Genomic DNA, 24,728 nt, shown 5'->3' on the forward strand with positions numbered 1-24,728 from the left:
AGTTCATCGGATGACGCGGTAAACCAATCACAGCGGCTGAAAGAATTACAGGTTCAGCTCCACACACAAAATCTACGAATTACCAGCAGGAGGGCATTTTGCGTGCGCATGCGTCGATATGGGCTAGTGCGCACGACAGAGAAGTTCTGCTATCGATTGTTTACATATTTTTCACAATTTATGGCCTAATTTTCAGCTCAAAATAAAAGGTGTTTTAAGTTTTTTTGCTGTATACGATACTAAGAGTCCTTGCTTTATCTTCTGACAACAACAAGCATACTTTGGTGTCGGCGTGCCGTTTATCTGACCGACTTTGGCTATGTGTATTAAACATTGCGCGTGGACAAAATGGCGACCGAATGTCGAGAACCTAAATACCTTGCCAATGTTTTTAATAGCTGGGAGATCTAAACGGACAAAGCGCTACGACTACTTAGTACTAAAATATAAAACAGCAGTTTTAACTATACGATGTTATAATCAAGTATCCCGGGTTTGAGCGAGTGGTCATGATTTTGTTCAGATTTTTTATAAAACTGCAATTTCATCGTTCTCATGATGCAAAACTCTCAAAATCTAACCTTGATCTCCAGCGTCTACCGATGATATATGGAGTCTGAAGTACTTGAACTATCGTCTATCGAAGGTAGCGTTAAAAAATGGTCTATTGTGGTAATTTTTAGCTTTCTTTAACGTACGTTCTCGCTGGTTTATTCTAACAGAGAAACTATCGTTTGTGATTATTTCCTTAAACTTAAGCATTGGTCAAAATAACTTCACATTTCGATGTACCACAATTATTCCGTCGGACAAGAAAAGAAATACTGAGATCGGTCTTAATTTTAAAGTGTTATGGTAATTCTTTGTTGGTAGAAAATTTGTTTACATTTTACTATGTTAATCAGTACATTTTTGGCTCCTTTATCAAAATCTAGCCTTGATCACCAGTCAAAAAATAGCATGAAACGAACAAGCGATATATATATTTTTCAGAAACGTTCTAATAACTGCTGCATAAAATGTCTTAAGAAATAATTTTTAACTATAAACAATGTTATTTTCAAATTTTAATTCAACGTTTGTTTCTTTAAGATTGATGTTCGTTCTGTTATAACGACTGTTTTACTTCTGTGTCGCCTAAATGTGATTTAAAGAACTGCAGTTCTTGTTCCAGGAAACCCTGTTTGCCAGTCGAGGGCAAGTTGGCTTTGCTTTGGAGTCATCAGTGAGCTGCATTATCATGTGCAGAACACCCAAACATGTCTTTCCCTTCAGGGAAAACCCTTTTCTTTGGTGGCCGTCCCTTTAGGAAAAAAAATCTCCCGACAAGCTATAATATTGCTCGCACTCTGCCTGTATTACAGCAATTGATTTGATGTGAAGTTTCGATCCTAATATATCACACTCCAGCACACGAATAAATGTTTTCCTCTTTTTACGGCCTGTTTGATTTTTGTCGGTGAAGGCTTTCCTACTTGTCCCACATATTTTCCATTATTTGCAACAACGATCCCGAAGCAGGCCAGAAAATCTGCTTTATAAGAGCCTTGCCACACACAAAACACTTTTTCTTAGCGAAATTTACGTCTATATTAAATTATGTGACGATAAACAGTACAAAAAACAAAGTTTGAATCTTCCGCGCCATTTTTATTCCCAAGATCACGCGGTCTTTGTACAGCGGTTGCACGCATGCGCCCGCAAAATGCCCTCCTGCTCACAGAATATGAGCTAATATGGAAATCCATATTTATTCCCAGACTCCTCGTTTCTTTTTATCACATATGACTCGCAAAAAATCGGCTGATGCTGTTTTTTACTTTAATGCACTTTGCTTGCACTGGGAAACTATAGAACAAACCAATGAGCAGAACATTTACTTCAAAGGACATCAACAGCGCAATTAACAAAATTGAGATTTTAAGACGAAAATGTAAAACCTGTCCGCTTCGTTTCTGATGAATTGAAAGTTAATTGGATTTTTAGGTTTGTCGCCTTTATGACAAAATGGTTTTGTTCATTTATCTAAACCGAGCAAAGGCGTTGTGTTGTTATTCCATGATATTCCAGAAGTTCCTTCTTCATCAGTTGAATAATTTCGGTCTCAAGCTTGGATCAAAATATTAAACCGTTGGCTCATCGTGAAAAAAAGAAAGAAAAACAGCGCAAAATTGAATGGTCAAGTTCGTTTGCAAAAATCCGTTTTAATTCTCCCCATCTTAACCATTCTTATTTATTTGTGCTTGCTATCACCTTTTCGAGTTCTTTTTCTTTTGTAAAATATCTGTCATTAAAGACTTCTCTCTGATTAGAATAGTGTTTGTAACAGAACAAAAAATTTGTTCAAGATTATTGAAAAAATGAGTTTCCGTGTTATTCCAAGAATTTTTAAAAAAAAAAATCATGAGTGTATCGGTCGACAGCGATTGCTTTTATCTAAATAAAATTCACAGTTAATTCGATTTTCAACTAAACCAACAATTAGTACAGATGTATTTCCCGATTAAGTCAACAGAGGAAATCCGAAAATAAAAGCCACGCCAGCTATAAATGAGATTTTGCCTTGCTTGCCAGAGTTTTAATTATTTTAGTACCTCTTTTGTTTTATAATGGAAATAAGTAATCCCCATAGCTTATTTTAGGATTTTTTTGGTTCATCTTGCAGAAAGTCACCAAAATTGTTAATTACTGGACTCGATAGTATTTGTATTTCATGAAAGGTTCATATCCTCCTATATCCATATCTCCAGGTTTATATACTGATGCGCGTGAAAATCCAAAATTATCTTACAAGTACTGTTCGCAGTAAAGATAGTTTCACACTTCCAAATCCTTTTGTTGTGAGAATGAGTCGAAGTTATTCCTCGATTTACAAAATCATACTAAGTATCTAGGAAAAATGGTTGTAAAAAGTAAGACAAGGGAATCGCGATGAATCCTTGTATAACTTGGACGTGACAAAAAATGTATGAATAACTCCAGTTTTCCTCTAATTTCCTGGAATCGAAAACAAGGATTTCGTGGGTTGCTTGGTTTACCACCTTTTCAATAAGAATTTTCTTTATTTATTTCAAAAGAAAAAGCGTCGAGTCTCCTGTATTGATATGTAGAATTTGCGGTTCTAAATATCTAAACAGTATTTTTTCCTCGTAAATGATTCACGGCCGTTGTTTGTATATTGCTTACACTGGGAGCGGTTCTTAATTGCGTGCGAAGGACTTGGTAGCCACCAGAGTTTCATTCGTCTGTGATACAATCAGTCTTTCTCTCATCAGGATCAGTTTACGAAGACGTTTTCAGTTACGTACTAAACTACCAGCCCGATTTCAGAGTAACATGACAAATTGTTCTGCTCCAAGACCTAACTGTTCCTCCCTGCCAGGAGACATCTCTTGTGTTGGACCTCCCGCGCAAGCGATGCCTCCGAAAGATGTCATGTCGCTACTTACTCTGCAAGAAACTCTCGACCCGATTTTCACGGCCGTGGAGTTTAGCACACTTTCTATCGCACTCATCGGGAATTTGTTGATCGTTTTAACCATCTTCTCAAACAAGAAAATGCGCAGCATGGCACATCTTTTTCTTCTCAACGTCGCCATCGCGGATTTGTTCTTCTCAGCGTTGAATATTGCTGGACACGCCACGGAACACTTATTGCACGAGCAGGCCCTAAAAGAGACATTTTGCACGCTGTACAGACCTTTAATCGCCGTACGGTTTGTTGCGTACGCGGTGTCCATGTTTTGTTTAGCGGCGTTAAGCGTAGAGCGTTGGTACGTGGTATGCTCGCCCCTCAGGGCACAATTCTCCAACGCCATCCTGGTGAAGAAACTCAAGTTTTCGTCCCTATTTTTGATTTGGATCATAGCTTTGGCTCTATCTGCCCCCATGGGCTTGTGTAAGATTACAGTTACTAAGACCTTCGCTGTCTTGCTAGCACTTGTGTTGCATATCGCCCCGCTAGCAGTGATTATAGTGGTCAATGTCAAGATGATCTTTTCACTCAAACGTAACGCTGTGTGCGAGATAAGCGCAGTTAACGAAGGATCCAGAGAAAGGATTCGAAAGTTGCTTATAACTCTTATCCTGAGCGTTGTGGTCTTTTGGAGCCCGTATCATTGCTTGTTTTTGTATTCGGTGTTCGCAGAGCCACCGGCATCCCCAACTCTAGCTATTAAGCTGACTATAGCCTTCAGAGTTGGCAATGCTGTGGCATATTTCAACCCTCTGCTAAACGCTCTGCTGTATTATATCTTTTCCAAGGAATTTCGGAAAGGATTAAGCAATTTGTTAGGGCGGTGTTTTGGACACCAGCCCAGAATGCCGAAAGAAAGGAACGGGCGTTCCACCCAAGAGTTAAGTCGATACATATCGAAGAGAGAAGAAGTTCACTTCAACTCAACGGCTTTGGCTGAGACTAGTTCTTGAAAGGGAGCAGCAGTAGTAACAGCAAAAACACTGAAAGGAGTATAGACTATACAGTGTTTGCGGTAAATAGCTTATCGATCACAGATGGATTGAGGGCTTTGGGTTAGGGTTTATTTACAACCATATAAGAACGTTCGGCCATAGCCCAAACGTCCGACTACACGTTTTTCTTTTTTTTTATAATGGCCCAGAGAATGTAAAAACAAGGTAACAAACAATGACATAAAATAGAAGGTGCCAAAAGGATGTTCAGCAAAAGAGTTTATAATCTCCATCCACGGCAAACCACCTTAAAGAAGAAGAAAACACGTTAAAAATGAGTGGAATATAAGATATTACTCGACATATAATCGTGTTGAAATATAATTTGTAATGGATTCATATAATGATTCTATAGGAACAGCGGTGGTAGTTTCAGTTACCATCGCAACGATGAAGGAACTGTCATCTTGAGGTAATGTAATCCTATGGTAACCATTGTAAACGAAATAAAAGTCCTTTGAGGAACAGTTGGTGCTTGTGACTAATCTTCATTGATGTACCCAAAGAGTTTCTGATGTCCATTTAATAAGAATTAGCTCAAATTAGTTTCTTAAGAAACTGCTGTGCTGGGTCGGCGGGCCAGTGAAACACTTTGTTGATTATCAACTGGTATTTGATAAATGTCAATAAACCGCCGCAGCGAATTTTGAAAAGCTGACGTTTCGAGAGCTAGCCCTTCGTTGAACGTTAGCACTTCACTTTGCGCCGAGGAAGTGCTAACGCTCGAAACGTCAGCTTTTCAAAATTCGCTGCGGTGTTTTTTTTTTTTACATCAGCTGGTCACGCCCTATAATGTCCTGTTCACTTGAATCACATTGTAGTTTATGTCAAACAAAACATCACAAAACGGTAAATCAGTTATATTTTTACCCCTGACCTGAGATTAATTGAGCCCGCTGTTTCCGAAATTACCTGTTGTCGCTAAGCGACATGACGGGTGATGTGACTGGGCAGAGCATGTCGGTCTTGCCTCTTGAACAAAGAGATCTTCGAGTAGAGAGAGAGAGAGAGAGAGAGAAATCGTTTATTTAAAAATCCGCCAACACTTGACAGTCTATGTGACTGAATAAAATGTGCTAAACTTATAAAAGTACAAAATATAATAACCATAACAAAGATACTATAAAATATGGGAGATCAAAAATGTTATATAAAAGTATGTCGAAAGTAATTCGCTTATGCTTTCGTATTGCATTACAACGTACGCTTTGCGATTGGTTTAAAAAAAATAGGGCCATTTCTCAGCCAATCAGATGTAAAACCGAACTGAACCAATCGCGACTCGCTCGCACTTAAGCGCCAACCACATGTATTTGCTGCCAGTTTTGATCGGTTCACTGGATTGTCTGTGCCCTTTGTGATAGGCCAGAGTGATTTCTTTGGTTTTGGTCTTACAGTCAGAAATCCATCTATCACCTTTTGTTATTAGGTTTCAGCGAGGTTTCACGTTTTCTATTTCTTAACTTTCTATTCCGCGACGCACTAAATTTTTACGAAACATGTCGGAAAATATTGATCACAGCTACACCGTCAGTTCGCGCTTTCAAATGTCACTCACTCAGGAAGGGAAAAGTGAATTGCGGAGTAACACATAGCCTGTGAACAGGCTCTCCGGTCGACGATCACAAAAAAGGCGTCACACTGTGAAAAATTTTGCGTTTCTCGTTATAAGTGGCTGGTGCAGTCAAATGACACGAGTGTTTTAAATAAGAGGAATATTAGCAAAAAGTAAAACTGAAAACGTGAAGCGAGGAATGAAGTCAACATTGACCACGAACCAAAGTTGTCCCTTGTCCATAAATTAACTTTGAAGGTGTTAAAACAACTTGGAAGAAAAAAATTAATTTTAAGAACGTGTTAAAACAGATCCTTTGATGAAAACCGAGCCACAAAGATTATTAACAACGTCAAACACCCCTTCTAGAAAGTGAGAAAATAGAGAGATAACATAAAAAGAACCAATTAAAAATTACTCATCTACAAGTTTTTGTTTTGAAATGGCTTCACGAATTTATCCTAGATACTGAAGACCAAAGAGGATATCAATTCACTGGGACGGAAAATTTATGGAATACAAAAAAAGACATTTAAAAAGGTGTCATACTTTTTAAATTAAAAATTATAGTAGTAAGACAATTAAAATTACTTGTTGCAATATTTAGCTGAACTAATTTTAGATCACAAAACGAAATATATCCCAATGCCAAACATAAAAACACCATATTAGAAGACATCAAAATGTCTACACCTTCTTTGCTGAATTTTTTTTAACAAAAAAATACGTTAACGATATTCTAATAATCTTTTCCTTAAAATTTGCATTCGGTAATGTCAGTTGTCTGAATGAAGAAATTTGCATTTCAAAAACACCTAATTTTTTTTCCAAAGTGATTCGTCCTTGTTATATCAACAACAACATAAGAATTGAAATCACTTATTATGCATGTTAATGACTCAGTACGGGTTATTCACTGGAGCAGGCAACCCAAAAAGGTATTGTTATATTATCATGCTTTATATCGACAGGCTTCTCTAACTGAAAGCGATAGAAACGTTGATTTTTTAAAATCTGCAGATGTGTTAATTCAAATTTCTTTCGAAAAATCTGTAGGCCAGGTTTGGAAATGCTAACTTTTTTATCACTAAATGGTGTCCAGAATGTAAAATATGGAAATTATAAAATTCGCAATTTTCTGAAAATTTGAAAGCAATCTGGTAAACAGAAAAATTTGTTAGATTTGTAGTATTTGTAATGAAATCGATAACTCGGCGTTGGTGGTATGATGTTTATTACAGTGATTTAAGAAATCAATTCGAAAGGTTTTCAGATGAAAAATAAAACCTACATCTGGCTGGTCAATTTTTTCTGATGAGCAAACCAAAACAAAGAGCTTTACGGGTCCGAACGCCTTGTTACGTGTTATGATTAGCCTTCGACCTTTGATTCACTGTGGTACGCAGTGGGTAGAAAAAATACACAAGTGGTAAGCACCCCGGGAAAGCACAAAGACCAACGACGGTAAGGGGTGATCTTTATTCAGTCAAGGATTTTAAACATCAGTTTTATTATGTGTAGTGACTTGCTAACAGACGTCAAAGACGATAGCCTAATTGTAAAGGCGAAGTGTCGAATGAAGTTTCGAAGGGCACGTCGCACGTCTAAGACAAATTTAAACAAGCACGTTTTGAGCCAGAATTACACCAAGACTACCTTAAAAATAAATTTCCATATCACAGAATTTCGACTGCGGACATTTCAAATTACAATGGAATTGTAATATTGTAAAATTTGCCAGGAAAAATTGGATGGCAACCGCGACTCTCCCGGGGGTAAACCAACGCATTACGTAACCACCACGCTATTCGCTGCGTCATTAACCAACGCTTCTACCAAATAGATAAGGATAACGATTTAAAGGCAACCTGCGAACGCTGCTGGTTTTCGTCACCTTTTGTCCTGTTGTTGTTTGGGTGATGTGAACATAAGGCGAGAACACCGGTTATAGTTTCCCAGGTGACTGATGACTACCTTGCTTATTCTTGCTGTGAAATAAGATTGATCTGGATCCGGATAAAGCCAACATCCGTTCCTTTTTAACCCAGTTGACAATCTTCATTGGATTTTACCTCTTAAAAAATAGCGACCTTTAGATACCAGTACGAGTAGGAGATCGAGTACGGGTAGGACTTTCAATTCAGTTAAGTTACCAGAGCCCTCGCTCTTCCCTGTTTTTGACCAGTAGAATAGGACTATTGGCAAAACAACGTGGTAATCGAAAGCATATACAGCAGGTTTGAAATGTCGTACTGCTACTCAATCTCGCACTCGTACTCCAATTTAAAGGTCGCTATTATTCCATACGCACCTTGACTTGATAGATCCAATGCCAATTCATTTTTTTTAAACTTGCTAAATGACCCTAAATGTTTGCGTCATCATAAGAAGGTAGATAAGAGACTTTTCGTTTGTCTTACGGTGACAGAGTTATTTTAAGGTGTTGATCGCAACTTTTCGAGCGCTATCTAAAGGACGGACTGTTACCTAGCCACATTGATAAAAAGAATGGCAGCATATTCTCACACACGAAACGCGGGATTCCTCACTACCGCAGAGATTTTGACGTTCGCCAAAAAAGTTCAGAATTTGGTTGTCTTATATGCCGCGTAGTAACTTAAAACATTGAATAAGGTAAATTCAATTGTACGACCTTTTTTATTGAGAAGAACAATTTTCTTACAATACTAACATTACTTACAATACCACAAATTACTTAATTATACGTCCTGATAAAACTGTTGAATTTTACCAATGATGCCGATGTCACCTTCGTATCAGATGGTTCGCAATGATAGGAAGAGCAGGTATTGAAACGTTCATGCCCACGCTTTGCTACTACAAGCCAGATATTCTAATAACGTTTTTCATTGTTTGAGAGATCTAGAGTACTTACGTGCTTCAAGGATCGCAGGCTGTGATGGCTTGGTCATATCCTAAGGATGCCCAATGACAGGATACCAAAGTTGCCATGAGGTGAACATCAATTGGAAGGAGGAAAAGGAGGCAGCCAAAACATCTGACGAAGGACTGTGATGAAAGAGCTGGAGGATATTTGTCTAACATGGGGCGAAGCGCAAGCCAAAGCTCTGGCCAGGGTTGGGTAGCGAAGTATTATTGCGGCCTTTTGTCTCGGGATGGAGAGGTTGAGTGAGTGAGTAAGTTAACCTCTTTGCGCACCGGAAGGCACTTCTCGATCTTTTGCAGCTGTTGTTGCACCTGGCTAAGAATTCCAACCCATTTTTTTTTCGCTCCCTCTCCACGCTTTTCCTCCAGGTAATTCGCGGTCTGCCTCGACTTCTTTTCCCTTATGGTGCCCAGTTCAGTGCAGTTCTGACAATGTTATTGCCACCTCTTCGTAGGAAGTGCCCGATCCATCTTCATCTTTATATCTTTATCTTTACAGATAATGGCTTTGTGTTGCTCCAATGATACAATCCCTCGTTTGATATTTGATTTGGCCAAACGACATAAAGTATAGTTCTCATGCATTTCCTTTGAAAGGTATCCAGTTCGTTTATATCTGCAGTGGTAGTTCTCCACGCCTCTGCCCCATACAATAGAACGGCCACTGCATTGGTATTAAAAATGCGCAGCTTGGTCTTAGAGAGGTACTTTGATGACTTCCATAGGGGCTGCAGGGTAGCAAAAGCATTTCTTTCAACGGCCAGTCTTCGCTTGATGTCTGCCTCCGTTCCACCATGCTTGTCTAGCATCGCACCAAGGTATGGGAATGCTTCGACGTCTTCCAGTTTGTTACCTTCAACAGTGATGGCATCGCTCTTCTTGCAATTCAGGCGCATGGTCTTGGTTTTCTGGGGTTGATGTTAAGTCTAACAATTTCAGCCGTATCGTGAGGCGGGATGTCTTTTCCTTCATGTCGCTATGTCAACTTGCTAAGAGTGCTATATAAAATATGCGTAGTACAGATCTTCTAGAACGGTGGTGAGGTTCCAACGCAGCCCTCTTCTTTTACCAAGCGTATTTCTCTTGACCTAATCAGTCATGATCATGAAGATGAAGCCAGACATGACACAGCCCTGCCTCACACCACTTCTCACCTTCAAGGACGCAGCTTGAGCTCTGATCGTGCAGATTTCTAATGATGTTGATTAGAAATTAGGAATAACGTATTCCTGCATAACGGACTATAACTTTTCTCTCATGACTAGGAATAAATAGATTGTGCTCGGCAACTTTTTAGCAACTTTTAGCGTTTTGGGCAACTTTTTGTAGTACCAGCAACCAAAGGCAACTTTTGCCTTCCTTGGCAACTTTTGAGCAACAAACTGATATAAAACCGATCCAAACCATAAAAGGTCGTTTCATTTCGAAGGATTTTATGAAAACTGGTTTTATCTAAACTGATTTTATTAAAACTAAGGATATAAAATAAAATGACAGTAAAATAACACTTGCTTTACGCCCACGAAATCTGGACAGCGGCTTTCTATCTAACGGGCGCTTAAATCCAGCGGTTACTCGCTGCAACAGAGAACCAGCCGCCGGCCATCTTGGTATTTGAAGTGCGAGTCATAGACGCTGGGACAACTCTTAGTAAACCTACAAGCGGTTCAATTTCTAGAAAACGCAAAATTCTCTCTAGAGAGCAAGCAACTTTTCTAAATTTTGGTGGCAACTTTTTTATATTTGAGCAACTTTAGAGCAACTTTTGGGTATATTGTGAAGCAACTTTTCCTGAATTTACCGGCACAATCTATTCATGCTTACTCATGACGCTATCAAAGGCTTTTCTGAGGTCAACGTAGTTCACGCCAATTGGGGCTTGCCATTCCATTCACCATGCACTCAAAGATGTTTTTGAGTGTGGATATCCCTTCCATTGTTCCACTTTCCGTCTGAATCCAGCCTAGCGTTTACGCAGCTTCTCATCTACTATTACTTAATCCCTTCAACTCACAGTGGAGCATAGTTCCGTGAAAATTGTTGCTCGCCATCGTGGTCTGTTCTGGGCTATCCTTTCAAGCTGCCACCAGGTGTAGCCTGTTTGCTCACCTTGTCGTCTACCGTCCTCCTCCAGCTGTTCCTGGGACGACCTCGGCTCCTTTTCCCCTGTGGGTTCCATCTCAGTGCCTGCTTGGTGACATTGCAGTTAGTTTTCCCGAGGGTGTGCCTAATCCAACCCCACTTTCGCCTTCTTATCTGGATGTTGATCCTTTCCTGCTCAGTTGTTGTCTATAGTTCTTTGTTTGTTATGAGCTCTGGCCAGTGACTGCCAATGTAGGACCTTGGGCTAAATTTTGTCAATAAGGATTCTACAGAAGATCTTCGATGGCAATGATAGGAAAGATACACCACGGTAATTGTAACAGATGTTCAAATTCTTCATTCTTCGGGATTTTCACAATGAGCGATTTTCTCCAATCTGATGGGACCTTCTGCTCCGCCACGATTTTGGTGAAGAGCCTATGGAGCTTCTTGATTGTGGTGTCATGCGTGCACTTAAGCATAAGTCCATTTCTGGGCTCTTCCTGTTCGTTAGTGTGATTTGACATCTGCTATCTCAGCTTCCGATATTTTTGATGTTGTTATTGCTGGTAGTTGCTGTGCAGCAACAGGGCCGATGTTGCTTGGCACGTCAGTACTTGTAGAGTCTACGTTAAGCACGTCGTAAAAATGCTCCTTCCACTTTTCAAGGATTTCCTCTTTGCTTATTAGCAACTTCCCACACTTGTCGCGGATGGCTGTCATTTTGTTTCTCTTTGTCTGGACAATCTGCTAAGTCAGCCAGTAGAGGTCACCTATGTTGTTGCCCTAAGCTTCATTTTCTGCTGCTTCTGCAAAGTTGTCGAGCATTCTCCTCTTGTCCGCCCGTGCACTCGCTTTTACTTCCTTTTTTGTGTTCTTCCCTCTTCTGCTCTTTCTGATTAGACTTGACCCGCCCAAGTTGCTCTATGGTCTGCACTTTTTTCGTCCAATCTTCTGTTTGTTTAGGCACTAATCCAGTTAGGCTTGATCCTTCTACTTTTTCCGAGAACAGCCTCTGCACCCTCATTATATACGTTCTTGAACTGCTACCAGCCAAACTCAATACTATAATCTTTATAACTGTCGTCCTCGTTGTTGGCCAGTGCTTCGAATCTGTTTCGGACTTTAATACAAAACTGCTTTTTGACTTGCTGGTCCCTGAGTTTCATTGTGTCATATCGTTTCCTCCTTCCCCGCCTCTCCCTCTTAGCTCTGCACAATTTCATCTTCACTCTTGCCAATACAGAATGATGGTCACTGCTGGCATCCGCCCATCTCATCGTTCAGGTGTCGAGCAGAGACCTCCTGAACCTTCCATTGACTATGATGTGGACGGCAATCTGGTTACGATCGCGGCCATTTGGTGGGTTCCAGGTTAACCTGTAAATACCTCTGTGCTTAAACAATGTTCCGCCGATGACAAGGTCGTTTAGTGCGCAGAATTCTGCCAGCCTCTCAACATTCTCTCCCTTCGTTCCTATTCCTTGACTTCTTATGGCTCTTTTCCATCCTTTGTTGTCTTCGCCTACTTTGGCATTGGCGCACCACATGATGATCAGCATGTCGTGCCTGGGTGTTTTTTTTTTCACTTCTTTTTGCAGCTGTTCATCCTTTGCATCATTAGTTGATTGGTAGATCTGAGTTACTGTGAGCCATGCATATCGTGAATTGAATCTAGCACTCATAATCCTGTCACTGACCGGGTTCCATCTTAGCAGTACTATTCTTAAAAATATTGAAGATCCGATACCAGGATTCATTGTAAGAAGATAAAAAGCGTTCTCTGGTAAAAATGTTTTAAAAATTATTAGCTTTCGACAGCCAGACTGCTGTCTTCGACGGATAAAAATGAAGTGATAAAATGGCCTAAAAATTTAAATATGACTAGCGAATCGCATAAATTAAAAAGTTCAAAGTATGTGTAAAAGAATGTTAAACGGAATGCTAAAAGTGTATAAATTACTGTTTGTTTAAAAGAATGTTATATTGTCCTGGCAGAGGGCACGAATTGTTGTCGGCCTCGGCCGTTTTTGCCGTGTGCCACGATTCAAGTGTCTTTCTAATGCGATTGTTTCCCTTGTCAATTATCTCCGCGTTTTCAAAGTCGATGGCGTGATCAAGAGTCCAGGCATGTTTTGCTACATTGGAGCCTTTAGCGCATTGTTTAGTATTCCTGATATGTTCTTTTCGCCGTGTGCTAAACGATCTTTTTGTCTCGCCGATGTAACTCCAGGGACAAGACGGACAAGGGATTTTGTAAACAACATTGCACTGGTCGACGACCCGAGGTCGAAACTTGGGAACAGGGAACTCTTGTTGTAGTGTCTTGATTGGCTTGTTGGTTACTCGGATATCGTGACTTTTGAGAATTCTTGTAAGAGGTTCGGTAATGCCTTTGATGTAAGGGAGGACCGCGAAACTCTGATTATTCATTGGATCAGCCCAACTGAAGAACATCCCAACCAGTTCTTCAGGTGAAGGTGTTGGGGGGTTCGAAGATTTCTTTCTTATGATATCAGCTGTGACTTTTGGTGGGTAGCCATTAGATTGTAACGCGATGCTAATGCGATCAATTTCACGGGCTTTTCCAGATTCCGAGTTTGGTAGTTTTAGAGCTCTATGCAAGAGTGTCGCTGCAGTGCTGATTTTGTGCTCTCTGTCATGATGTGAGCGAAAGTCAAGGTATCTATCCGTGTGTGTGGGCTTCCGGTAGATATCAATGTTGAGCTTTTTAATGTCACGAGAAATAAGAGTGTCGAGGAATGACAACTGGCCATTAGATTCGTGCTCAATGGTGAAGGAAATATGCGGGTCGATAGAGTTCAGAGAATCATGGAAGGAAGCAACAGCATTCTTCTTGATGACACAAAAACTGTCGTCAACATAGCGTTTCCAATGCGCTAAAGGCTCCAATGTAGCAAAACATGCCTGGACTCTTGATCACGCCATCGACTTTGAAAACGCGGAGATAATTGACAAGGGAAACAATCGCATTAGAAAGACACTTGAATCGTGGCACACGGCAAAAACGGCCGAGGCCGACAACAATTCGTGCCCTCTGCCAGGACAATATAACATTCTTTTAAACAAACAGTAATTTATACACTTTTAGCATTCCGTTTAACATTCTTTTACACATACTTTGAACTTTTTAATTTATGCGATTCGCTAGTCATATTTAAATTTTTAGGCCATTTTATCACTTCATTTTTATCCGTCGAAGACAGCAGTCTGGCTGTCGAAAGCTAATAATTTTTAAAACATTTTTACCAGAGAACGCTTTTTATCTCCTTAGTACTATTCTTGCTTCTTTTTTCGGGACTAGACCCACTCCTCTCTGGTGTTCTTCTTCATTTCCTCATTTCACTCAGTCCGGTATGTCCATTCTATGCTTTTTGAACCCACACACTACATTGGCTGTTTTACCCACCTGGAACAACGTTCTAATAATCCAGCAGCCAACTCCAAGAGTTGTGTTTTGTGTTGGAGGTTGACAACGTGATCGGGCTTCTGGATTTCTCTCGGCCTTCTCCATAACCCGTCATATACTTGCAGTTTCAGGATTCCAAGAAAGGCAATCATCGTTGGGTGTGTTGTATGTTGCCTGCCTGCAGCTTGAGTGGATATTTCTCATTCTGATATGGTTTCCATAATCAGACTTCTATTTTACTGTGTAGGGTGATTGGCCCTATGTCAAACCCCCAATCTGGAGGGCCAGATTGGACCCTGCATCGCAGTCAATCAGAACAGATTCTCATTAATTGCGTCTCACTCCGCTAGTGAAATTTCGTCGAAAAGAAGTAGCTTGTTGCTCTCGCCTTATGCTACTTACATTGGTGGAGCATTCGGGTGTCAAATGGATCGAACTAATAGAGGTAACACCATGTACGGTCACGAAATATGCGCAAACAAGTCAACTTCGGTTTCGAGGGAGATGTCCGTCATGTATTTATCTGCGAGTGGGATCAAATGTGACATTGCAGACTAAATCTAGACACGAAGAGTGAGGTTCAATTTACAGAAACCGACAGAGGAAGTTTGCTGTCGCCGTTCACTTGCAGCTAGACTTTGGCATCTGTGTTTGTCAAAGGCTAATAAAACGCTGAAAGTAACTATGTACCAGATTGACCACACAACATAAGCAGCTTCGTCCTGGATGTACTTCAACATTTTAGTGTACTTAAGTAGTTTGTGTGGACAACCCACACCAGTTCTACATACAGAACAGTTTACAACGCATGTAGTTGCCCCACGTCCAGATTCATGGTCTGCCCAACATTTCAATGCAGGTTGTGTATGCCAGCCCAAACTTTAGAGATTGGAAACACTAGTATTCTCTTCCACTGATCGACAGACTTCGAGGAGATACCATTCAGAAGCAAATGAAAGAGTACCTCAGAGCAATAGACAGGTGTGGGCTTCCTAGGAAGCCTTCAACTTTGGCTTGCTTCCCAGACCAGCTAAGACTATGGCTAGGGTTGAGGCAATGGAGTGTTTCAGTGGAAGCTTCCTCAGGAGGTGCCAGGGTGAACCAAGGACCTTGACAAGCGTGGCCCCTTACAAATTTGTGCAGTTAGGCTCCAAGTCCCAACAAGGTTTCTCGTCGAGCAGTGGAAGGTCACAAATGCCCGGTCAAACATGTTAGTGAGAGACTCGAGTGATCCTATGGTTAAGTCTGTGAGACCTGATCTACAACCTGGTAAGGCATAGGCAGTGATAGAGACTACAAGGAAGGCCGAGGGCAAGTTGTAACACAAAAACCATTTTGGTGCTATCCAGCAAGGGTCGTAAGGAGTTTAGCTGAAGAAAGAGCATGTGGTGGTCTAAGACGAATGAGCAGGGTAGACTAGAACATGGTGAACAGTGACAAAGGCTGGTTTCGGAGGCAGTGGACCAGCTTCAGAAGAGTGTGTGTACTTCTTGGAAGGCAGTTGATGGCAGCTGGTTTGGTAGTGGTCAGAACATTGGTCCTTGTAATTCCTAAAGATCAGTATGCCTCCATGCACAGCGTGTGGCCTCTTGCCAACTTCTATAAACGTACATAACTGGAAGCTGGATGAGGCGAGGGCTTGTACGCCATGTGGTCAGGATCTCGTAGCACATCATTGCTAAGCGTGAGCAGTCGCTGCGTCAGTTCAACAAAAATTTGCATGATAAAAGAGTTTAGTTACCAGCGGAGGAAAACGCTTTGTTCTTGTTCACCAGCATGGCCACCGTGACGTCAGCTGCAACCCAGCATTCAACATTTTAACCGAATTGAAAGCAGATGTAAGACTTTCGAGCTGTTTGCAGTCATCCCTCCATCAAACTCTTTAAGAAATCTCTTGTTATCTATCTCCGGCATACTGGATTTAGAGCTTGTACAAGTAAGTTCATGATTATGTAGAACAATGAACAATGTCGAACTCGCTCAACAAGAAATGGGATCTTCGAAAACAGCGTCCAAAGCAAAAGCACAAAAGAGAACTGACCCTAAAGCGAACGGTCTTAAAGTTCTCAATCGTGCGTGGAAATGGAATCTTGTAGGAAGTCGGGGAGTTTGAGGGGAATCTACCACTGACTTTCGACCACATTAGAACTTATGTATGTTGAAATAAATATTAGGAATCCTGTTCTTTGACCTAAGGTATCGTGATGTTGAGCTAAACTGACAACACATGAGGGAATCAGCACTGGGTATTAAACGTAACACGTCACTGGAATAAGAAACCAATTGTTTAGTATTGTTCAGCAACTACCAAGAGAGGTAATTTAGACAAATGTCTCTAATGGTTGGTTGGTCGGAATGTGAATGTTTTCACATAACCTTGCGGAGGTCGAGACGTCAAGCAAGGCCATTGTCATGAGCTGTTATGTCGTAAAATTGTAATTGTACTGGAAAATGTCAAGGGTGACCAGGAAAACAATGCCTGCATCGCTGACCTGAATAAGCCACTATGCCGTGTTTTAAAGGGCTGCTGACTTCTTTCGGTCTTGTCAAAGGAATCATTTAATCGAATAGCGTCGCGGCTTTCTGCGTGCTTTGTCCTTCTACAAAGGGGGGAGCTTAAGTCGCTTGGCAACCATTATTGCGTTAAAAAAAACAGATTTTGAGCTTTTTATGGTTAAGCTTCTTAATCAACGTCGGCAAAATGAAAAGGCTTAATATAAATTGGGATCAAAAGCACGCAAGCGTTAGTTTCCAACGCAACGACAGCATTAGTGGTCAAAAAAAATTAATTAAATATGCAAATTATGTGATTACCTCCTTCATATCATCTACGTACTTGTTTCCAGTTTCAATTATAAAACTAAATGACACACCTAATGCGCCTACTTAAATATAAATTGCAGGAGGATATATCTTGTTTTTGAAATTGAATAAAATCATGTTAAACGATGTTAAAAAGCGAAACAGGAATAGCAATTGTTTATTGACTCAAATTTACACCTCCAGAATGCCAAGAATTTTTAGTAAGCGGCGCCTTTGAAACCATCCATCGCTTTTCTCAAGGGAGATCTCAGGTTACCAAAAATTGGCCGCTACAGTGGCTTAATTTCGCGGTTTGTGTATCCGCGTTGTTGCTTCTCCGTTTTTGATTGCTTAGAAATAAACCAAACGTGTTTAGCAGTAAAAATCGCGTTTTTTCTTTTTTCAAAGAGATTTATTCTGACACTTTTCAACTGCATAGTTATATTATTTTAAATAGTTATATTATTAACTGACTTACACTCCTGAAAGATTAACCTCTCTGCAGGGGCAGAGTCTTTTCCGGCATTTTCTCACCATGTCCTTACCTTTGTCCTTCAACACTCGACCAAAAGCTTAAAGCACGATTACGATGTCCTTTTTTTATCTGTTGTATGTAATACCATCTATTGTTATAATTACTTGTGTGCATGCATTATTAAGAGCGCTCGCGAATGACATTGGTTCTTTTACAATTGACACAAAGGCGATACAAACATCGATCTTTCCGCTATTCTTTCAAGCGGGTATACAAACACAATTGAGCTGCTACAACAAAGATCAATTGTTTTGATTTAAACCACATGGAATCCTATTTTTACAAAATACGCGGCTGATATTAACAGGTAGTTATACACAGGACTCGCGCACTGACTGTCGGGCTTAGCGCACAGTACTACAATTGGTAGTAATTTTGGAAACAGTCAGTCACACAGGTGTAGGGATTGTTATTCTCGATTGTGGTATTTGCTAGATAAAGGAAAGCAAAGGAACACAAGTTGATTAACTTCGAACACCAAAGGTAAGAAAACGATTAAGCCTGGTTATATAAAATTGATAACGCTTGCTGGCCGCATCGGTGTCGTTAGTAAAGTCTTGATCGATCGGACCAGGGAGAAAGTGAGCCTTGCCTAATCATCCAAGTAAATTTTTCTGTAGTCATCATCAAACTTTCTAAACCGTACTGGACATTTTTAAAGATACCGATTCCATCGATCGGATGCGTTTGAATGAAAAGCGTAAGGCACTGGAACAACAAAGGCAATGAACAGATAACTTCACCGGGTTGTTCATGCCGGCTTCCACCGTGTCGACTGAGACTTCAAGTCAAGAATCTGGAAATTAACAAAGAAGCATTACCAAGAGCTAGTGAAACATCCTGAGTTAAGACCAGTTAAAATACTTCCAATGGCCCGGTGAATTAAACGGATCATTTTAATTATTTCACTGTTCCTTCCTTTAGCCGGTTGCCAAGTCAAAGTGATAAGTAATTCAAATGCAAATCATGCACCTGTCAGTTGGAAATAAAAAACGTTTGTTCAGGAGCCATCGGATTTCATTCACTGTTAATTGTATGATATATTTCATAACCGCGATAAAGCAATGAGTGTCGCTTTTGTATAAAATGTGCCTCGTGAGGCGAAGGTAGCAAAATTGACCATTTCCTCGCGATGAAAATAAAAATTTATGTCCGGCCATTTTAATTCAAGTGGAGGTACATGTAATCGTTGAACAGGATTCAGAGAGGACAAGAAAAGGGCGGAATATTTTTGTTAATTTTGAACAATAAAAGATGCATTAAATAATACAAAAAACATTTTCAACATATGCGGCATAAAACCCCTAAATAACAGTTTTCCTTTCCCTTTTGTAATACACCTACGTTACAGTCGTTGTACCCCCGCACAAGGTCACCGTGACTGTGTAATATCATTGTTATCCTTCTGTCAGCAATATTAATATGTTACGTCATCTGTTCGATATTTATTGGTCTTGACTCATGTCACGTGGTCGCTGTCAATGAACAAAAATTATGTCTGGCTGTCGAGGAATCCGTACCCATGAAAGGTAAATGCGGAATCTTTGTTTTTTACGCTTGACTTTTCTTCTACTTCACTTTAGTTCCGGTTTGATGTTGTACAAGGAATTAGCAGTAGCAAAATGTGTCCGGAATACTTTACCTTCCCAAAAGAACGGTTGAGTGTTTCGGAGCGGCGCGCGTGGTCGAAGGCACGCTGCTCGATCGATCGAGTTGAATGTTTTGGCTCAACAGCCGATTTTATTTGATTCTGGTGCGACTTGAATTTTTTGTTGGGCGAGAGAAAGAATTCAAACAAGGACTTCTGACTGCTGATGTAGAATTTATTTTCGAATTCTATAGGTTTTGGGAGTTTATAGCGACTGATTTATTCGCTTCCACTCTGATTCGCCGGCAAAACGTTGTATTTTGGCGCGCTTATGAAATATCGCCCATCTTGCCCTCCGAACTGTGTTCATTCATGTTCGTAAAACCGTTGAACCCTTTTATCTTTATCCGTTGGTTTAATTGATGAAAACTTAAGTGTATCGAGACTGGAGCACTTGGTTTGAAAAAAAAAAGATGGTGCCGGCTAATTTGACGGCTGTGAAATTTATGAAATCTAAAATGAATATTTTGTTTAATTTTAATAACTGTGACACAAAAATGTAGTGCTGCCGAGAGGTGAAGTATAGTTTTCAATAACTTTGGAATACGTTGCCTTTTGATACAAGAAGTAACCCTAATTTGTTGCAAATTTTAAGAAAGCTCTCAAGACAATTTTAATCCAGAAAGCCTTTCTTAATTTATAATTTTTATTTTGTTAAATATAATGGCATGATTTCCGCACAGCCCCCTACATAATTATGCATACAATTTCTGACTGATTCGTTCTTTTCATGATTGCTGTTTATGTATAGTAATAGTATGAAATAGTTGCATACATACTTAATGTAGGGGGCTGTGCGGAAATCTTTCCAATATAATATTGATATTGGTGCTATGTACTTCAATTTAATTATTATTAATTATGTAAGCTTGCCTTTACCTTCAATATTATATACCTTCTCATTTCGAAAATAATTACGGTGTTTTGTATTTGCACAATGTCTGCGACTTCTCCTGGTTTGATTTGAGCGCACAAGTTAACTCAAGTTGTGCACTTAAATATTGTGATAATTTGTCCCTTTGTACACCAGTCAAACCCCTAACAAACTCTGCCCTTGTTACCAATCATCTCACATCAAGGGTACTAAATCAGGGACTGCTGACAGGTCTTGGGACTAACTTTTAAACTCACTGGTTTACTGGCTAGTGACATGTCAGATTTTCAAAAGTAATTTTTCACTAGTCAGGTATATTGATTTCTATCAAGAACAGTTGACTTTTCCGAGTTTTTCACTAGCCAAATGGCTAGTAGGAATAAACCTGAATTCTAGTAGCCTTTGGCTAGTTGGCTATCGTTAATCTCGAGCCCTGTCTGAGCATTTTTTCAGTTGGGTGGGCTGACTAGTGACTTGCCGTGGGGGGCTTTGGAGTCTATACTCTTAAAAAATCTTTATTTATTCGGAAGTTTTGGGGGACAAAGCCTCCCCCCCCCCCTCCACTCTCTGGTCCCTGCTAAAATACAATATCCCTTGGACAAAGTACTTGACAAAAAACTGACCTGTAAACTCTAGGCGAATCATCATGTACATTTGCCACATTAACATAAGCACTTAAGTTTCCAATCAAGCTATAAAAATATCAATTCTAGTTAATAATAATTAACTTATTATTATTAACTTATTAATTATTATTATTTTAAATCTCCTTCAGATTTACATGCAAAGAGCTGAAAATTTCACCAATTATTCAGTTTCACAAGCTCTTTAAACATCTGGAGTCAATTTATATATGGCATCAACCCTCCAAGTTTATTTTTTTCCTTAGTAGCCATTTGGCCACCAACTACTCAAGTTTTGGTCGCCAGTGAAACACTTTAGTCACCAAATTAAGCTGATGCTTTCAATCATTCCTCTCAATTTTAGTCGCCAGGCTGGGGACCTTGGTTCAAATTTAGTTGCCAGCTCTAAAATGTTAGTCGCCATGGTGACTAAAATGGTCTTAACTTGAGGGTTGGGCATGATGCCTTCTCTACACAAAGTCATATGAGACAATGTTAACAGTGCATCAGCAAGGATTACCCTACAGGGAATCTGTTACTTGGACAAGTCCCTTGTGTGTGTTGAACCATTAAATTGTATTTGAAAATTTTCCTTTTTCTTACATATTATTTAATCCTGGCTGAAAGGACCTCAGAAATTTTGATTGAAAAAAACCTTATGTGACATACCACTCCCAATTAATTTACTTGTGGTGTATGTTAGAGTAAATGCTTTTAAAGAATGATATTATTGCACTTTTGCAACACTGTATGTATAACTATAATTTTCTTTCTTTTTTTCTCATAGTACAGTCCTGAACCAGAAAAGGTGGCTTATGTAAAGATAGATTTGCATTGGTAGGTATTTGTCAGTTGATAGCAAACATTAACTGCTATTTCAGAGTGACATTTATTGAAGCCATTAATGCATTCATTGGGTTATTTTAGGAGATTTTTCAGTATATGGTGTGACTATCAAAGTTTCCTTTAATGTTTAACTCAAAAATATCTTATAGAGTAGTCTGCTCCAGTAGGGCCTTATACATCTCAGAGGCCTTTGTAACTTACCCTTGGAAGGCTGAGATGAGATCTTAAAAAATATATATTTGACATTTTTCTCTGTGAGCTAGGCCAAGAGTGTAATAGCAAGTAAAAATTCATGAGGTCCCGACAGGATGATTTTGGCCTGAAAACTGATGACATGATATATGATACATGGCATTGCGATACTGCAACACCTTTTTGCAAATTTAATAGACTGTGACATGAGAACATTGATCATTGTCAGCCTTGTCAAAAATGTAAGGTTGTAATATCTTTCATGCAATGTCTGTGATTTAAATTACGTTGTGAGTGTTTTTCGTTTAATTTTCACATTGTTTTGCTTCACATAGCTAAATATAGTTAATGAATAAATGTAAATTTTAATAGGTGTAGGTTTGCATTTGGAATGGAAGAAGACAAAACCAAAGATGTGTGTACCATTGGATCCACAAAACGAAAGTGAGTGCCAAATAAACTGTAGTTTTGTAGCATACTGTGTAAGTGAACAAGCGAAAATAAATACCAGCTCTGAGCTGGGCAATGCACCTTATTCTAATCTTTTTGCATACCGTAAAATTCCGGTTATAAGCCCCCCCCCCCCCCCCCGGTTATTGGCCCATATACCTGGGAACAAAAAAATACATCCGATTATAAGTCCCCCCGGATATAAGCCCCCGTCTGCCGGATGAGAGTACTGAAAAGGGCTAAATGTTGCTTTATTGTGTGTTTTTAACTAAAAAACGCATTTCGATTAACACTCTCGTTGCCCATTTCGGAACGGTTTTTTTTATTCCGCTTATAAGCCCACCCAAAAACTCTTATAAAGTTGTAAAAGCCCAGGGCTTATAACCAGAATTTTATGGTATAGCTTGCATAGGTTTAGTGCATTGTTACATGACTAAGGTAATCAGAGAGTCAACAGCTAAAATAAACCAATCAGATTGCTCCATTGCTGGTAAAGTATTTTCTTGGTATTGGACCAGGTATTGTCCTAAATGATCCTGCACAAAATTGTGTGCAGAAAAAAAAAGTTGACTTGTATGAAAAACCCACTTACTTTTCTTTGTTGTGTAAAGCAAATTATGTTAGGGAACTCTTTTCTGACCGAAACACCCAGGGACCCTGAATTCTATCCTATTTATCCTTTCCACTTTCCACTCTATAAAAACCCTTGTTGGACATGCCATACACAACCCTCCAAGTTTATTTCTTTCCTTAGTGGCCATTTGGCCACTGTCTGCTCAGGTTTGGTCGCCAGTGAAAAATTTTAGTCGCTAAATTAAGCTCAGGCTTTCAATTCTTCTTCTCAATTTTAGTCGCCAGGCTGGCGACTTTGGTTCCAATTTAGTCGCCAGCTCCAAAATTTTAGTCGCCATGGCGACTAAAATGGTCTTAACTTGGAGGGTTGATACAGTGTAAATCTTTTATTAGCCAAGCTTGCTCAGGAGTGTATTAGGAGAATATCAGGCCTTGGTCTTTTCTGTGTAAACCTCACTGCACACTGTTGGTACTGTCGAGACCTCAATCTGATATTCTCCCAGTCTACTTGGTTATTAAGATGAATGTATTTTTTCTGAGCTCCAACAGCAAGAAAAACTGTGAGAAATGAGTTAAATGTCTCAAAGTAAAAATTATGCAGATTTAAAGTAGGTGACTGCCCTTCCATTTCACCTGTAGGAGAGCAATATACTGAGCTGAAAACATGTCCCCTTTATAAGAAGCTGCAGGAATTGTAGCTGCCGATTCACAAAAGAATACATACCATCCCATCCACTGTATTCACACACACTGAACTTCAGGACTTATTAATCAAGATTTTATCAACAAACTAAAACAAAATTTGGTCTACAGGCAGTGAACAGCAATTTAAGGCACTGGTGCAAGAGGCGAGTTTGTGTCATATTGGGTTAAATATTTTGGCTCAAAAGTGCCTGAATTTTTGCATGTAACCTCAACTCAATTCAAAACCATTACCCTGATTTTTTGCCGGTTTGCACTCCATTTTTGAAAATAATAATAACTTTTTCAGATACTTAAAAAACTCAGAGTCTCCTGGCAGCTCTCTTTGCAATTGCATTTTGTTTGTTGAAGCAGAAGCAAAAGTGAAACCAGTGAAGTGATGTATATTCAATGCAGTTTTGTCCTTCAACCTCTGTTGTACTGATGTTAATGTTGTGATACCACTAGTTTTGGGGTAGTTGGAGGGGGGGGGGGGCGATTCTATATTTTTTAGGTTTAGAACTGCAGGTATTGAACTGAAATAAGCGCCCCCATTGATTTCTTTCTCTCTTGCCCAAGCAACGACCCCTTCAAGCATGCTACCACTCAAATTGTGGCCAAACTGATGATTATTTGCTTTGTCATGTTTATTTCAGGCCTTGTTGTTAGATAAAATTTTACTCAGGCGGATGCCTTGTTTGGTTATCACTTTACAAACTTGTTAACTTGTAGTAATAATGTTTTATATTGTTGCAGACTTTTTGAGGGATCATCAATTAGTAATGATGTAAAAGGTGAGAGAATTCATTATCTTTTGTGTATTTAACATACAAGGCAATTTTTAGCATGGTTTACAAGTCAAAGATGTACAGCGTAGTGAGCATTTTTACCACTGTTTGCATTGATACGCGATGCCAGAAATCAAAACACCAGCGGAAAAGTTTTTCTGGTCCACAGTGAAAAGAGTTGCTCTTTACCCTGCTGCTCTTGTTGTTAAAATAGCTAGCATTGGTCTTATTTTGTGGTATAATTCTCAAAGAGTCTACTGCTTTGAGCAAGT

The 24,728-nt window shown here is 39.6% G+C and overlaps 2 protein-coding genes and 1 long non-coding RNA gene across 3 annotated transcripts; 2 read left to right on the forward strand and 1 right to left on the reverse strand.

Moving 5' to 3' along the window:
• The first annotated feature begins 3,336 nt into the window (after window positions 1–3,336).
• On the forward strand, window positions 3,337–4,428 carry LOC144632347 (neuromedin-B receptor-like). The gene has a single exon (XM_078490974.1). It carries the CDS (start codon window positions 3,337–3,339, stop codon window positions 4,426–4,428), a length of 1,092 nt encoding a protein of 363 aa, XP_078347100.1.
• Window positions 4,429–9,411: 4,983 nt separating this feature from the next.
• Window positions 9,412–11,111, reverse strand: LOC144632348 (uncharacterized). The gene is made up of 3 exons (XM_078490975.1): window positions 11,042–11,111; window positions 10,087–10,124; window positions 9,412–9,840 (listed from the first exon to the last, which is right to left on the reverse strand). The coding sequence occupies exons 1-3, from the start codon at window positions 11,109–11,111 to the stop codon at window positions 9,412–9,414; spliced, it is 537 nt and encodes a 178-aa protein (XP_078347101.1).
• Window positions 11,112–19,272: 8,161 nt separating this feature from the next.
• LOC144631606 (uncharacterized) lies at window positions 19,273–24,470 on the forward strand. The gene is made up of 3 exons (XR_013566775.1): window positions 19,273–19,310; window positions 22,337–22,408; window positions 24,425–24,470. It is a non-coding gene; the product is annotated as an uncharacterized LOC144631606 (long non-coding RNA).
• Window positions 24,471–24,728: the final 258 nt, after the last annotated feature.

The sequence above is a fragment of the Oculina patagonica genome, chromosome 12 (assembly GCF_052425735.1).
Source record: "Oculina patagonica isolate OP01 chromosome 12, crgOcupat, whole genome shotgun sequence".
Classification (NCBI taxonomy): domain Eukaryota; kingdom Metazoa; phylum Cnidaria; class Anthozoa; order Scleractinia; family Oculinidae; genus Oculina; species Oculina patagonica.

Coding starts and splice junctions, on each gene's coding strand:
- LOC144632348 (XM_078490975.1), bottom strand. CDS start 11,111: ATGGAACCCACAGGGGAAAAGGAGCCGAGGTCGTCCCAGGAACAGCTG. Junction 10,125..11,041: donor GGAGGACGGTAGACGACAAG/GTGAGCAAACAG, acceptor CAACATCATTAG/AAATCTGCACGATCAGAGCT. Junction 9,841..10,086: donor CTCAAGCTGCGTCCTTGAAG/GTGAGAAGTGGT, acceptor CATCAACCCCAG/AAAACCAAGACCATGCGCCT.
- LOC144632347 (XM_078490974.1), top strand. CDS start 3,337: ATGACAAATTGTTCTGCTCCAAGACCTAACTGTTCCTCCCTGCCAGGA.